This window comes from Anopheles merus, chromosome 3R (assembly GCF_017562075.2).
Source record: "Anopheles merus strain MAF chromosome 3R, AmerM5.1, whole genome shotgun sequence".
Lineage (NCBI taxonomy): Eukaryota > Metazoa > Arthropoda > Insecta > Diptera > Culicidae > Anopheles > Anopheles merus.
In genome coordinates this window covers 28,474,686-28,490,613 of record NC_054084.1, presented here as the reverse complement: position 1 = coordinate 28,490,613, position 15,928 = coordinate 28,474,686, and the positions used below count along the sequence as shown (strand labels likewise).

Below are 15,928 nucleotides of genomic sequence, written 5' to 3'. Positions count from 1 at the left end.
GTACGGTGCACAGTAACCTGGATACCGTCGAGTCCGGCCGAGTCCAAGCATGCCAAGCGACCTTCAAATGTTTAGGCGAGGGGGATGAAAAGGGGTGATATTTATAGTACGGACGCACACGGAGAGAGAGAGAGAGAGAGAGAGAGAGAGAGAATGCAGAGAGAAAGCATGTGGCGGGTTTGGAGCAAACACGAGAGAGATAGCGAGTGAGAGAGCTTTCCTGTCACGCACACCACCTACTTTTCTAACGATACGTTGCGGCGCCACAATGGGATAAAATTATGCTTTTGATCAGTTAGGTTGCTAAATGGTGAAATTTAACACTTCAAGAAAATGTTTTCCAAAACATGCTACTATACGATAGGAAAGATGACGGGCAGCGTGTGTATCCGTTCTCTCACTCCTTCCCACTACCTTTAAGGGATACTGTGACCAACCGAAACGCTACCAGCGTGGACCAAATTTCAAAGTATTGTAACAGGAGATCTTCCAAATTAGTGTTGGGTAAATCTGATTCAATGAAATGATTCAGCGATTCTGAAACTCGGTTGGAAAGATTAATTAATCTCAAATATTCATGAATGTTCAAATATTCATGAATTTCGAGAGAATGCTCGAAAGATTCATCAATCTCAAAAGATTCTTATATCTTGAAAGATTAACGTATCTCTAGGGATACATAAATCTCTAAAAAATCACAAAGCTCGGGCTTTTTATTATGCTTCTTCTTACCGTAAACAACCTACGAGGTCATGCCAGCCTATACAAGCTTTTGAGACTGCTTGGAAAGTACCACCCAGTCGGACAGTTTGTTTTGCTACGGGAAGACGGTCCATGCGAGGCTTCAACCCACAACGGGCATGTTTTAGGTGGGATGGGGAGAATTCAATATTTTGGAAATCATACAAATAACAGATGCATGAATCTTTGCAGATTCATGATTTTCTTTAAGATTCATGAATCCATGAAGATTCGTGAGTCTTTGAAGATTCCACTCGAGATTCTAATTCGAACACTAATCCAAATCAGGAGGAAGCTCTACCGATCCTCCTCATCGATCATGATCATTCAAATTCCAAATCCAAACGTAACAAATTGTAACGAATGACGACATCCTCTCCTCCGCCCTATAAGCGTTACGTGATTGATGGAAGACGCCTAACTTATTTGTTTTCCGATTGTATTTTGATTGTTGCCGAAGAAAAAAAAATATTAAAAAAATCAAAACATTGTTATTTTGAGTTCCGTAACAAATGCCTCTCTTCTTTCCCCCATGTAACCCCTACAAGCGTGGCGTAATTGAAGGATGACGCCTTAGAGCGGGTGTTTCGGCATCGCCGGGAGCCAAAGATGGATTGCACAAGTGGACCGGGAACAGGTTTTTTTTCTGTTGTGTGCTTCCGCTCGGAGCGAAAAGGGAGAGAGCGCCCGCCCGTACGCGAGAGAGCGAGAGTTTGAGCAAATCTAACCCGGCTAGCTATGCGCGGTGTGTGCGTTCCGTAGTCGTTGTTTACCTGCCAAACGCGTCTTGTCGGTCGTCTATCGCTACTTCGCCGGAAAAAGAAAGCACGGAAAACGCCCCACGCGACTCGGTGAGAGGAGGCATTAGAACAGCACGCGCTCGGTTGACGTTGCGGAACACCCGGAATAGCTCAAAAGTGCGTCAAAAAATTTGGGGAGGGAAGCAGACAGCAAGCTCTACCGAAACAGGGGAAAGGGGCGTCGTACAAAAAGCCATTTGATTAGAGCGCTCGCGTGGATGTGTGTTTGTGTGTGAGTGCGTGTGTATGTGTGCACCGCCGTATTTTTTCCCGCCGTTCTCTTTGCCTGTTCTTTTTGGTCAAGCTCACACAGCCTCACTTCCGGTCCCAGAACACGGGGTAATTGATCTCTCACTCTCTTTCTCTCTTTCTCGCTTGCTCCTTTGGTGTGTTGCCGCCCGCGAATGTAGGGCGCCAGATGATTGCACCAGTGTTGCCAGTGATATTGCAGCCGTGGTAGAAGAAAAACGTTCACCGTGAAGCATCAAAAAGCTCGTGGGTGGGCTGCAGGCACTTGCCAGCAGAAAAACACCTCCAACGGCACACACATATACACAGTGAGAGATTGAGTGAGAGAGGGAGGACCCATGGTGGTGCCACCTACGCATCGATCGGAAGCATAACTCTTACTCTCCCGGCATTGGGAAGCAATCATGCCAAGTACATAGTGTGACATAGAAACGCATTGTGGAGCATTGAGAAAAAGGGGGTTTTTTTTTGGCAATCCGTGTGAATTCGAGAGTTGCTGAGAAGTTGAAAGAAGGAAGCTTCGGAAGCGTCCCAGCAGCAGCAGCAGCAGCAGCAGCAGCAGAAGCAGCAGGCCTACCAAGGAAACCAAAGGAAAACAACACAACAAACACCCATAACAACCAAGGCCGAATCAAGTAAGCATTGAAAACGCAACTACTCATACATTTTTGTTCACATCCTTTCTAACGACACAACTGGACACAATCAATGGGAAAGTGGAAAGAAGGATAATAGTTCGTTAAAAAAAAAAAACAGAAAAGAAAATGCTTTCACATGGGGAGCGGAAAAGCAACCGCCAGGATCAAAGCAACAGCGGACCACCAACCGGGCTTGATTGAGCATAATTGAGCCTATCGTTATTAGGGGGTTATAGTCCAAAAGTAAGGGAATGGGGTGCGATAAGGCTTCCGGATTATACCCAGTCCCCGGGGCGGAACGCCACCAAAATGCGCCAACTAATTGCAAGTACAGGCAATGGGGCATGAAAAATGTCCACGAGGATCAAATTGTCCCGTTTTTGGTGGGTGGGTGTCGTCGGGTTATGTAGATTTGCTTGCTTCCTTTGATACGCTGAATGAGCCCGCCTATTGGCGCTCTTCCAGGGTCGTCCAGGGGCTAGCAACTAATTTTTAGATTACTCAGCATTTAGTGAACCATTCTGCTAACTCGGACACCGGAATGTGTATTACAGGGTTTCCCCCACGATTTATTGGTTGATTTCCATTTTTTTTGGTGCGTTCTCGCAATTTTTTGGCCGTTTCCCAGATTTTTTTGTTCAATTGTATTGATATCCTATCAGACGATACCAAAAAATAAGGACACGAACCAACAATCTATGGGATACGATGAATACATTGTGAGACGAGCTCAAAAAATTATGGGAACTAGCCAATAAATCGTGGGAAACGCTGTATATTTTGCGCCCGATGTGGCGTCTTCCTGATCAAACCTAAGAAAAATGAAATTTAGAACATCGACCATAAAGTTGGCTTTTCCATGAGTTTTTTTTAAATCTTCTACTAGTTTCAATCGTTTACGCTACATTTTGATTCTAACTCCTCTATTTTTGTCACTAAAGCGCCTGACTTTTTTCACCATAATAGCCATCGAGTATGCTTATCGATGTGTGAAAACAGCGATACGTGAGCCAACTTGTTATCCCCCCAGAAAGCTTCTAAGTCAGAGGATAGGTGAAAGTATGAGGCATCTGACTACCGGGTGACGCCACCCGTAAGCCCGTAGGACATGTTTAACAGTCGTTGCCGTTAAAAGTTGGCTGAAAGCTATCATCTTTTGAACGGACGCATACATTTTTGCCTCAAGCTTGAGTTGCAGTCAAAGATTGATGCCTTTGAGATATTTTTTTTTTATTTAATATTATTATAATAAAAAATATTATAATAAATGTATCCCGGGTCGTTCGTTCCCGGGAACATTCGCCGCGACGCTCATTTTCACTGATTTCATAGCCCTCTATGATCAAAAATTAGAAAACCATCTAGGTTTTGTTCTGCCTAATCTAGTGGTACAGCCCTGTCCACTCATGAGTGACGAACGTTCTTCGACGAATGACCACCCCGATACGGCCGAATGACTTCGTATGAAAATTTGGCCTTCCTAGCTGTCAAATGAGGATTTGTAAAAGATGACACTAGGCGGACCACCGATTATTGTGGCCCTTTGCCGAACAATAAATATTTATAACAATCCCACATGATTAAAACAAAGAGGCGAGTCCTGAACTTTTAAAGTCTCGAAGGCGATATGTTGATATTTGAAATAAAATTAGCTGATGTTATCATGTTAAGCCTGCTAGAGCGCCTACTCCTACAAGTTACAGCCGTTTCCGCTAAATTCTGCTTCTAACTCAAGGTCCATAAATTACTACAGGTCGATCCGGCCAGTGTCATCTTTGACAAATTTTCAGTTGACAGCTAGGGAATTTAAAGTTACTCGGCAACTCATACAAAGTCCTTAGCAACCCTTATTCCCTATCTGCCAATCTCCATTGAAATCTCCATTCATCATGGCTACCAAAATCAGAGCCAAGGACCCACCTGTAGTCTATCTAGGCACCTTGCTCTAACTCATCTACAGGCGTCCCCGGAGTGCCTCAAGCTTGAGTTGCAGTCAAAGATTGATGCCTTTGAGATATTTTTTTTTTTTATTTAATATTATTATAAAATAGTGTGTCCGCCAATTAAATTTAAATTCCATTACCTAGATCGACAGGTTATAATGTAACACGGATGGTATAATTGGTGCCTTAGAGCAAAACATTGTGACACGCTGTCAAGAATTGGTGCTTTAGAGAACAAAATACAGGTTTCCCTCGAGATATGACTGTATTTGGGACCGAAAAAATGTCCTAAAGCATTCAAGCAAAGTTTATAACCGAAGTTGAAGAGTTGGAATCTATGATATCAAATATTTTATTTTAAACAATGTTCTATAATGTATTAGTTATATTCCAAAAGCCGTATATACAAGACCGGGTAGTTGTGGAATCTTTGGAAATGTTAGTGTAATGGTTATCAGCCCAGAAATTCAAAAAAATGCATCAATTTTTTCTCAATGACAACTTTAAACTATCAAAATCAAAATCTGCGAATCGTCGTAACTCCGGGGACGCCTGTAGATGAGTTAGAGCAAGGTGCCTAGATAGACTACAGGTGGGTCCTTGGCTCTGATTTTGGTAGCCATGATGAATGGAGATTTCAATGGAGATTGGCAGATAGGGAATAAGGGTTGCTAAGGACTTTGTATGAGTTGCCGAGTAACTTTAAATTCCCTAGCTGTCAACTGAAAATTTGTCAAAGATGACACTGGCCGGATCGACCTGTAGTAATTTATGGACCTTGAGTTAGAAGCAGAATTTAGCGGAAACGGCTGTAACTTGTAGGAGTAGGCGCTCTAGCAGGCTTAACATGATAACATCAGCTAATTTTATTTCAAATATCAACATATCGCCTTCGAGACTTTAAAAGTTCAGGACTCGCCTCTTTGTTTTAATCATGTGGGATTGTTATAAATATTTATTGTTCGGCAAAGGGCCACAATAATCGGTGGTCCGCCTAGTGTCATCTTTTACAAATCCTCATTTGACAGCTAGGAAGGCCAAATTTTCATACGAAGTCATTCGGCCGTATCGGGGTGGTCATTCGTCGAAGAACGTTCGTCACTCATGAGTGGACAGGGCTGTACCACTAGATTAGGCAGAACAAAACCTAGATGGTTTTCTAATTTTTGATCATAGAGGGCTATGAAATCAGTGAAAATGAGCGTCGCGGCGAATGTTCCCGGGAACGAACGACCACCCCGATACGGCCGATTGTCTAAAGATTTAGAGTGACTTTGTCACACTCAGTGTTGGAACTCTAAAACTCATACAAAGTCCTTAACAACCACAACTTCCTATCTGCCAATCTCCGTAGACAGACCATTCCATCATGACTACCAAAATCGGAGCTACGAACCCACCTGTAGTCTATTTATCCACCTTGGTCTGGATCGAAAGCACAGTGCTTTACGCCTTATTTGAATTTCAAACAATCGCACCGGTTAAAGCTTTGCCGAACCCTGCCATTGATTAGCGCAAAACGCGTTTTCTTTTCTGGCATTGCTAACCCCACTACAGTTTACAACTGTTGCTAATGGTGCGTTGCCTGGGCAATGCGGTAAACCATCAACCATCACCTCCGGCCTCCCTCTCCCCCCTCGAAAGGGGCATTTATGTTTGTTCTCTTCCCACCCCTTTTTATCGACCTTTCACCTGACGTGACGTGTTGGTCCTGCTCCATGGCGGGTGGCGTGTATCCATCGTAGTAAGCTGCCGAGGCCACCGAAACCACCTGTGCGTATGTGTGTGTATGTCACCCAACCCGGTACACGGGAACACGGGTAGCTAGGGAACTTCTTGTGGCCGTTGTGGTAGGAAGCGATGTAAAATATTTAAAAAGGGCAATTTTCACACAGAAGTGAGAGAGAGAGAGAGACAGGCGATACACGGGAAATTGGGGGTTGAGAACGGAAGCACGTGCACGCTATGATCGGTTTTTGCGTCTTTGCGGCAAAGAGGAAAGAGTCTTTTCTCGCCGACGAGAGTCGGTCGTGTGTGGAGTACAACAAGTGGTTGCGTTTCCGTTTTGCTTGTCCATTTCTTTGAAAAGGTGTGTGTGTGTGTGTGTGTGTGTTTGTTTGTTTGTTATATTGTGAAAAATCAATTACACATTTAATTGCATAAGAACGGTGAGAAAGAATGGGCGACAAAATGATGATATTAGCGTTAATTAGCAGAGAGAAAAGGAGAGAGAGAGAGGCGTTAGTAATTCCACCCCGAATTCGTCGGTGAATGATCGTGTGAAAAACAAAGCCCACCCTAAAATCATAAACCCCCATTCGCTGGGGTTGGTTTAATAGGGCGGAAAGGGAAACAAAACACCGAGCAACTCTCTTCGCTCTTCTTAGTGCTCTTTTTTTTGTTTAGATTTTTATAGCTTCTGGTCGTAAAAAGGCAACAAAGTCACGGAGCGCAACAAAGTTTTGTGCAGTGGAAGCATTTTGCGAAGCACACCACGCTGGGAAGGTGATTAAATTACAAAACTACTACCCACACTGCCTGTTAAACGGTGCATTCATTTAAAAGGAATTTTGCATGATTTTACTTGAAAATAAAACAATATTTCCCTGAAAAAAACAGAAAAATGAAAAATAAAAAGTAAATTTGTTATGACAGACGCATTTTCATTCATGTTCAACCCGTCGCCCGTCAAGCTCTCTTCACTGCTTTGGGCTGTTGTTTGTTTGGTTGTTGATTTTCCTCTCTTTTGTTTCGGGTTGGTTTCGAACTCGGTTTTCACTTTCGGGCCGGGCTGGCCGGCATCTTAACAAACACACCGCCCCCCCCCCCCCCCGGTGGATGGTGTAACACCCTGGGGGGGTGGGGTCCCGGTGGCGTGGCGTTTGTTTGTTCAAGCTTGTTCGAAGGCGAAGGGACGTGGCGGATAAGGAAGTCAAGATTACACCACGGAAGTGAATTTCGCGTGTGTCTTCATTTGAAATGCATTTTTGTGTTTGAAACTTTGAATGATTTTTGTGTGCATAAATGTTGAAAATCTTTTCGTGAAAGACATGATAAAATAGAGAGCGAGAGAGAGAAAGAAACAATGTTAAACAAGCTTCTTTAATGCCGGGGGTATCTTTTGCCACTGATTTTTCGAACAAAAAAACAACACCGAACGCACCCCGCGCATGGTTGAAGGGTGATTATCCAACAATGGCTTACCGCACAATCACAAGACCTCAACCGAAGGCCCTCCCCCGGAGGAAACCGAGACCAACCACCCAGCAGGATAGTATAACTACCGAATAATGACCTTTAACATGCCGAAAACACACACGCACAACCATCCCTCCCTCCTTTTTTGTGATGACGCTTTGTGTGTTGCTGTTTTTGGGAGGGAAGGTGCTTTCTTTTTGGGGCGTTGTTTTCCAACACACCTTTACCCTTCCAGGCCAAAAAACACACACACAAAGACCACATCTAACAAAGCAATAATCGCTAATGAATTCATTTACAATGATGGGGGAGATGGCTGCAAGTGAAAAATGTTCACCGAGGTGGAAAGATGCGCCACACGCCGAAACGAAAGGTGGATGCGCGCCGTCTTCTTTGCATGCCATTAACCTTAACAGTAGGGCAGGGCGAGGGTTAAGGGTGATGCTCAGAATGGGTGAAATTAATTCACATTTTTGGATAACATCTCCTGTCGCTGGTTGGACGTTCGGTAGAAAGATATAAATAAGGGACAGGCTGGGTGGAACTTTCGCCCGTTGCCGAAGAATGCAACAGTTATTTATTTGCATATAATCGCAGTGATGAATGAGGTAATGTCGAGTGTGTGTGTTTTTTTGTACAAGAAAGATTTGCAATGAAGATACATATGCAAATGATTTTTTTTGTTTGTTGCCCTTTTTGTAACAAATAAGAAAGATTACTTTTTATCAAGCTGATATGTATTCCTAAAGAAGGCCCATTGGTTGTCCTTACTAGGAGGCTCATGTGATGGTATGGTAATAAAATGTTTTTTTAATACTTTTGTATAACAATTTTCAAGGCTTTTTTTTGGTATGTCAATCGTATCAGATGGAGTCGTGGATCAGTTCTTATCCCAATGCTGTGTGACATGTAAGGAAACAGCTCATCTGCGCTTTTTATAGCGCAATTTTGCTCTCCTGTCTGGGACCGGTCAAGTGGCACATCTGTTAAATGCACGATGCAAGCAAACATGTCCGGGAAGAGTTCAAATCTCAAATTCCAGCCGGATTTTAAAATTAAAATCTTGCTAAAGATGAAGAAATTAGTATGACATGGACTTTCAAAGCTAAGTATATAAGACTAAGACTTCAAGGCTTTATTTATAATTAATTGACAATTTTTTTGACTAACTCCGTACTTTTCTGCTTGGACAGTACACCAACAATGGCGTAATTAAATACTGTAATGGGAAGCAGTGCACTTCTAACATTCTAGTAAAGTTTTGTAAAAGAGGAGATCAAATTTTGGAATTAATTTTAAATTCCTAGTATGACACATATTCACTTAAACAATTATTCAACATATTAACGGTCCTCTAGATCTTAGTTCAACGTAACATTGAAACTATAAAACAAGACCATTAACTTCAGGCTTCGCCATACAAATCTCTGGTCTATCCTTCCAGCATCGAATAAAGTCGAATCCAGATACAGCCGTCGAACTATATTTACCACACCCCAACTCCGTGATTTCTGGAGTATGCACATCAAGGTTGGGTTGCAAAATTAACGACCCATTCGGGGCATGGGTGCTCGTGTTTAGCACATTCTGGGACGCTCTGGCTGCGATCTTGTGTCGGCATACAGGGGGAAGGCTGGTCGTCACCTTCGAGGGGACAGTAGTGTGGCGCAAGGTTAAATAAACACTGCTCTTGATGGTGGTGGTGGGTGGGTGCAATATTTCACACGCAATTGAAGCACTAACTATTTGTGTAGTTACAAACGTGCAGCAGTGCAATACGCAAGAAAGGTTCGCGTAAGCGTAGTTTTCCATGCCTTGAACAGTTCGGTTTTTTGTGTATTTTTAGACGGATGAAAATAAATAGTTGAATGTGTTGCGGCGCAATAGAGGCAACTGGAATATATGGATTATATTAAAGTGCTACTTAAGAAGTATTGCATTTGCTAAGGCACTCTTTTTTGCTGTTGTGGCAATCTCCAAGAGTGCCATAATGCCCTATTTGACGTAATATGCCTGATTTATCCAATGTATTATGTATACCGGCCATAACACAAGTACTCTCACTAGCGGTGTTGGAATAGTTCCATTTCATCATCATCATCATCATGTTTATGCAATCATCTAACATCTTTCTTCTGTATGTACCACCAGACCGCTTCTCGATGCCATACATTCTCATCCGCGGAAATCTTGCGTCCTACGGTCACAAGCATCCCTTCCGCGTGCTAGTTTCCGGCCTGAAAGGTAAGCAATTGGAGCATTGTATCATTTATCGTTCGGTTTTATTGCCGATCCCGAAGATTGAATTTTATTTTCATGAGCCTTTTTTTTTTCTTCCTCCAGCGGCCGACATCGAGCAGCTGAACCGTTTCCCGTGCGGTGGGTACAGCGATGAGTCCACCGTCGTCTATCTGCAGCATCCGTGCGTAATGCTGACGGCACTGGAGGTAGGTACCCGGACCGGTCGATCGATATGCAAATGAGCAACCGGTGGACAAGAATAAAGAAGCATTTGCCCATATTCTGTTTCATCGCTCATGGTCATCTTTATGTGGTGCTTCACATTATTGGGAATGTTATTGGGAATTTGGGTGCTGCTTATTAAACTAATTTGTTGTGCTCTCTTTTTTTTTTTTTTTGCTATTGCTACTTCTCCATCATCCATCGTTCCACAGGTACTCGGCTATAGGGTCGTTGCGTCCTCGTCCACGGCCGTGAAGCAAGACTACAACGAGTACATGTGGACGATGCGGAAGGAGTTTAGCGATCCCGAGCCGTACCTCAGCGAAACGTCCTCGGCCGTGATCGAGCGCGACAATCTGGCCAACAGTGGCCGGGAGGGTGGCAGCTTTAACGGTGGGAACAGCAAAATCGATCTGCCCGAGTAGTCGGGTGCAAACAGTCCAACAAGAAGGCGGGCTGCGTCGTTAACAGTGTACCAAAAAGCTAGAATTCGTACGGGTAGCAAACGGTTTATTTATATATTCAAATGTGACGCTGTCACGCTGACAGTCACGCAGCAGAAACGTCAGGCAACAGGGTGAGGGGAAGGGGGGGTGGGGGAAGGCGATTCAAAACAAACACACGAAACACAGACACACGCACGCGCCCATTTGTGCAATTTGGTTTGCGATTCGGTGTGGAGGAAAACTGGATGGCGATTTTTGTTATTTTTTTGCGAAAAACGAAGATCGAATTGTAAGTGTTGGCCTTCCCCGTGCCGTCAAATACTTCAAACCTACAATGCACCAATAGAAAAGGAAGCTCCAGGCAAACGTTCATGGAAGGATGATACGCAGCCTCCACACGTCCAACTGGGCCTACTTGATCGCTTGCTAGACAACCAAACCACGCCAACCTTCTTTGTCTGCCGCTTTGCCTGCCTGCTACTGCGCACAACATGACTTCCGAACAGTCACCCACCTCCTGCAGCGAACGTGGTGGCGGCTACCACGATCACACGCAATGTTCGTCGAAAGGTGTCGGTGCGACCCAGTCGCTCAGCGAGCTGGATTTTGATCGCGGCATATGGAGTGCAGGTTAGGGGTAGTAAAGCAAGACCGCCTGCTGGGTGTGTCTTGGCTAATTTGCCAACTTAATGCAGAACTTTTACATTTACACTTTTAGCGATGAACAATGAGCTCGATCGCTTGGAAATGCTGATCGCCAGAGGGCACCTGCACGACCGGGACAGCTGTGGCTATACGGCGCTGCATTACGCTGCCCGTAGCGGTCACGCGGACGCTTGCCGACTGCTGCTGGCACGCGGTCTGGGAGTGGACGAAGTGACGAACGGTGGCGTTACGGCACTACATCGGGCTGCTATGATGGGTAAGTGGCTCAACGTAACACTTTTAGGTTCAGTGCTCAGCTTTTCTTCTAACCAATTCCTTCCTTTACAGGACACTACAAAATTGTGCAACTGCTGATAGAAAGCAAAGCGAACGTACTGCACCGGGACAACGATGGCCGAACGGCACTGCACCGGGCGGCCGAGGGAGGACACCTGCAGTGCTGCCAGCTGCTCGTACGCTTACACCCCACCCTATGCCATATGCAGGACGCACTGCGCAACCAGAAACCGATCGATCTCGTGCGTGATGACGGCCATAGTGATGCGAATCGGTTAAGAAGCTTGTTGGCTGGGTAGTAGTAGTAGTAATAGTAGAAGAAGTAAGCAGCAGGAACCATCTTCGATGCCGTTTGTGCACGCAAAAAGCTTTCCGTTTTCCGAGCTGAGCTTACACTACACAGCACTGCTGCAATTAATACACGCGGTTTGTCTTCCCGAAACTACTAATACTCGCAAAGCATAGCGCACTATTTTTCTATCCAAGGATACAATGATTTTACTTATGTCTCGGTCACAAATGCGTGTACGAAGGATAGCGCCTTCTTGAATGTTTTGGCAGTTTAGTGTGTGTTTCGTCGTCGCACAACTGAAGGGTGATTTAATTGTACCCATTAGGTTCGTTTTTTTTTTGGTTAGTGTGTAAATTGTGTAATAGAAAAGTTTAAATAAATAATAGACTATATGATGAAATGACAATTTTACTTACTTGAGAGCTTCTGAGGCGGGTTGGCTGCCCGGGTAGTGTACGGGAATGTTTCGTCCGATTCAGTGCCGTGTAGTATGATGTTTTGCTGCTACAGTGATGCATCTGTGGCACTTCTACCGTATCGAAATATCACGATTAGAATATAAATACAAATTTCGATTGCTAACTAGGAGATATCTGATGCCATTTGCATGAATTGAACTTGGTGTCTTGGAAGCAGCTTGATGACCAAAAAGTAGCCTTAACTGCTCGTACAAGGTCAAAGGCTTCATTCTAGCAAGATTTAAGAACAGCGGGGAAAGATATTCTTAGAGAGAATCCTAGTACAGTAGGTGACCGCTAACTGAGAGGTAAACAAGCTCCAGTTAACGAACAATGTTCGCTAACTAGAGTGACGTTTCTATGGATTGATTGTTTTGATTGGCGTTGGCTGGAATAAACATACCAAACTTTTTTTTCATTTATGTTGATATAAAGTATAGTAATTCGTGTAATAACATAAATTAATAGCAAACGTAGGCAAAAGACCCTAAATTTGTTTGAAAAATGCACATTTGCGACAATTTTCTCTTCATGAAATTCCGGATGTTTCATGTTTTGACGTTTAAGTGTTCGTTAACTGAGAGTAACTCCAGTTAGCGAACCTCCAGTTAAAACACATCTAGTTAGCGGTCACCTACTGTATACAAGGTCCGACCTCCTGAAATCCTTGACAAGCGCCATCAAAACTGCTTCAAACCGGTTTAAATCGTTCAATCGCTTCTATCCGACTATCAAAGGTTCTGTTTTTCGAATGTAACTTGCATTTTTCAAACCTCCCAAACGTTGCTTTTGGTTTGTACCAAGCTTTTCCGCAGGCTTGGTGGTCTCGCCCGTCGAAAAAGCTGGCCCATTTTCGTATATTATGAAATATCGCCTTCTCACGATCGTCTTCTTCCGCGAACTCTCTTCTTAATCCTCTTCCTTCACCTTTCTCCCGTACAGCTTGGAACGTTTTGGCGGGGGCTGCGTTTGCTCCTCCTGTTGACGTAAAACGACTCGCCTCCGACCCACCGCTTACTGCTTGTTGTCCTTCGCGTTCTGTAGTGCCTGCGTCATGTACAGCTTGGCGAGCGATTGCGAACAGAACTGCGAGATGTGCTGCGCGTACGTGTTGATCTGGCCGGACACAATCATCGGGTTCAGCCGGGTCGGCACCGGTATCGGGCGGAACAGCTTGTTCACCTCCTCCTCCGGCACCGCCTGCTCGCCCTTCGCGATGCGGGCCGCATTCTCCTGCGCATGCTTCGCCAGCATGCGGTGCTTCTCCTGCTCCTGCCGGATGGCAGCCTGCTGGTACTTGTTGAACTTGGTCGCCTCGTGGTTCAGCTCATCAACCCGATCCATCATGCAGCGCAGATGGTTCTCCAGCACCGAGGCCGTCCCCAGGTCCAGGAAGTGCGTACCCTCCTCCTCCGGCACCATCTCGGTCAGCTCCGACATCATGATGTTGCACAGCGCCGAGTTCTTGATCACGATCGGGATCTCGATGAACAGGTTCTCGTACCCGACCTTCAGGTTGCGCAGCGCTTCCGGCGTAAAGTCGCGCTCCTTGTACATCGCGATCGCCTGCGGCGTCAGCCGGTACGCCTTGAGCGTGAGGAAGCCGCGGGCCGACTTCTGCGTGTCGTAAATCACCACCACCGACTCCTCGATGCTCGTCTGGTAGTGGTACTGCGACTCGAGCAGCGTGCTCGACAGAAAGTTACCGACGTCCGCGCTCTGGTACCAGCCGACGTGAAAGTGGTCGACGTTGACGTGCCGCAGCCGGCGCATCATGTTCAGCTGGTACTCCTCCTCGTCGATCGTTTCGTCCGACTTCGGGAACGGGAAGCAGTTGGTGATTTCGAGCCGATCGTCCACCACCAGCCCGAGCAGGGCGCCCTGCGCCACCTCCATGTTGTTCAGCGATTCCTCATGGCAATGTTTTACCATTTTCATCGCCGCCTAAAATGCAGGGAAAGAACGGTGCATTAGTAGACGAAATACCAGCAGGGGCAGCATCATCATCATCATCATCGTTGACACACACGCGCACACACACACACAAGCAGTCACACAGCCACACTGGGCGGATTGCTTGCGGCACACGAGTGGCATGTTTGGGCGTATTTTACGGTCCCAAAACCATCAACACGATATGCACCGTGGAAGGGCACTCCTGAGGCACGGGAATGTACTTACCAGGCCATCGCACTGGACATAGGAGATGGTATTATCGACGGGTTGAGAACGAGCACGATTTCCACGACTTGCCATTTTTGAGGGTTTGAGAAGAAGAAGAAGAAGAACATGCAACGCGATGACAGCTTTTGACAGCTGTCAGCTTCTCGGCAAACAATTCGAGCTGCGGGGCATGGAAACTGCTCGATCTGCTCGAAGCGGTTCGTCGATTTGTGTGAAGCTGTGGCCACAATACGCATTAATAATAAAATTGAACTGAAAATAGAAAAAAAGACATTGTGACATCGAATTATATGGAATTATTTTTATTATAACAAAAACTTATAGTATTGCATTCAAAACAACAACATTAAACTGTTTAAAACAGCTTTGCTTTCACGATTCCTTTTGCCTTCCTTCGTCGATTACCACAGTTTATCTACGCTGACGAGTTTGAACGTTTGAAATCACCGTTAAATCTGAAACTAAACTGAAACTTCCTTCATTATTGATATTTTTTCTCATCGTAATGAACACAACACCAATCATTTCATTTATTTTTTTCGTTTTTATTTCAATGTAGATTTTTGCCTCGTTTCGTTTCTTTGTTCCTTTGCGATACAGTTTTTTTTTAAATTATTTTGCACCGACTACAAACTTTCACACATCAACGTTTCTATTAGCCGGCACCAAAGCCCAGCGAACATGCGGAAGGAGAATGGAACATTTCCTAACCTAATGCCCGCCTGTTTGTGTGTTTGTGTTGTTTTGTGTTGTTTTGTGTTGTGTTTGTGGAATGAATCTCTGAAGTTTGCCAACCTCAACCCTACCCATTATATGTCCGCTTCATACGGCAACGGAAGCGGTTACTATAGCGTGGCCACCATAGTTGTGAAGTTCTATAGTAAGTAGTTATGTTTGTTACACTCCAATAGTAAGTGCTAGGTCGGCAGCCCGTTCGTTGCCGTTGTTGTCGTCGTCCACGCGCTATTGCACTTTCGATGGCCTATCGATTTGAGGATGGGGGGGAAAAGAGCGCTCAAAATTACTCCCCAAGAGCCCCGCGGGGAAAACTGAAGCCTCAGTCATATCACGAGAGGGGTGGGGTTGGGTGGGAATGGAGCAAGGAAGAGTGTGTACGTGATATCGCGACCGAAATGCTTGCGTTTTCCCGCAAAAGCCTCCGGAAGGGATGCGAATTTTGTTAGCCCCTTTCCCGCCATTTTACCGTTGGGGAAATGGAAAGGAGTGTTATGGAGTGTTATGTGAAGGAAAGGAGCATACCTTCCCCAAGAATGCTTCCTCAAACTCCACCACACTGTTAGGGGTGGGAAACATCTTCTTTTATACATCAAATAGACATGGAATTCGTTTATGCACTGGATGGCTGACCACTAGACACAATGGTGCGTCTTCACCACTGTCCACTCTCGATACACTGTACAATTGTGTTGTGAATCCGAATAGAATGCGCTTATTGGTAAGAGTTTCTTGTTTTGTTTTTGGTTTTTTTAAGATAAAATTCAATAATTTAAAATATTACTCCCGCGCATACACTCCACTTTCCACCGTCACAAAGCCAGAAGTTCAGACAAATT

The 15,928-nt window shown here is 44.9% G+C and overlaps 4 protein-coding genes across 4 annotated transcripts in view; 3 read left to right on the top strand and 1 right to left on the bottom strand.

The window, feature by feature from the left end:
* LOC121597756 (mitogen-activated protein kinase 1) overlaps positions 1 to 2,380 on the top strand; it is a 59,817-nt gene extending 57,437 nt beyond the window's left edge. The window contains exon 9 of the transcript XR_006005473.1: positions 1,952 to 2,380. The gene's annotated coding sequence lies outside the window, so the exon portion shown is untranslated. The remainder of the gene's footprint in view (positions 1 to 1,951) is intronic.
* On the top strand, positions 2,341 to 10,457 carry LOC121597760. The gene is made up of 4 exons (XM_041923837.1): positions 2,341 to 2,425; positions 9,721 to 9,813; positions 9,913 to 10,016; positions 10,245 to 10,457. Exons 2-4 carry the CDS (start codon positions 9,732 to 9,734, stop codon positions 10,455 to 10,457), a joined length of 399 nt encoding a protein of 132 aa, XP_041779771.1. The 5' UTR covers positions 2,341 to 2,425; positions 9,721 to 9,731.
* Positions 10,458 to 10,969: 512 nt separating this feature from the next.
* On the top strand, positions 10,970 to 11,736 carry LOC121597759 (ankyrin repeat domain-containing protein 39). Its single transcript, XM_041923836.1, has 3 exons — positions 10,970 to 11,108; positions 11,197 to 11,400; positions 11,472 to 11,736. Exons 1-3 carry the CDS (start codon positions 10,970 to 10,972, stop codon positions 11,717 to 11,719), a joined length of 591 nt encoding a protein of 196 aa, XP_041779770.1. The 3' UTR covers positions 11,720 to 11,736.
* Positions 11,737 to 12,957: 1,221 nt separating this feature from the next.
* Positions 12,958 to 14,463, bottom strand: LOC121597758 (eukaryotic translation initiation factor 3 subunit H). The gene is made up of 2 exons (XM_041923835.1): positions 14,352 to 14,463; positions 12,958 to 14,114 (listed from the first exon to the last, which is right to left on the bottom strand). The coding sequence occupies exons 1-2, from the start codon at positions 14,424 to 14,426 to the stop codon at positions 13,185 to 13,187; spliced, it is 1,005 nt and encodes a 334-aa protein (XP_041779769.1). The 5' UTR covers positions 14,427 to 14,463; the 3' UTR covers positions 12,958 to 13,184.
* Positions 14,464 to 15,928: the final 1,465 nt, after the last annotated feature.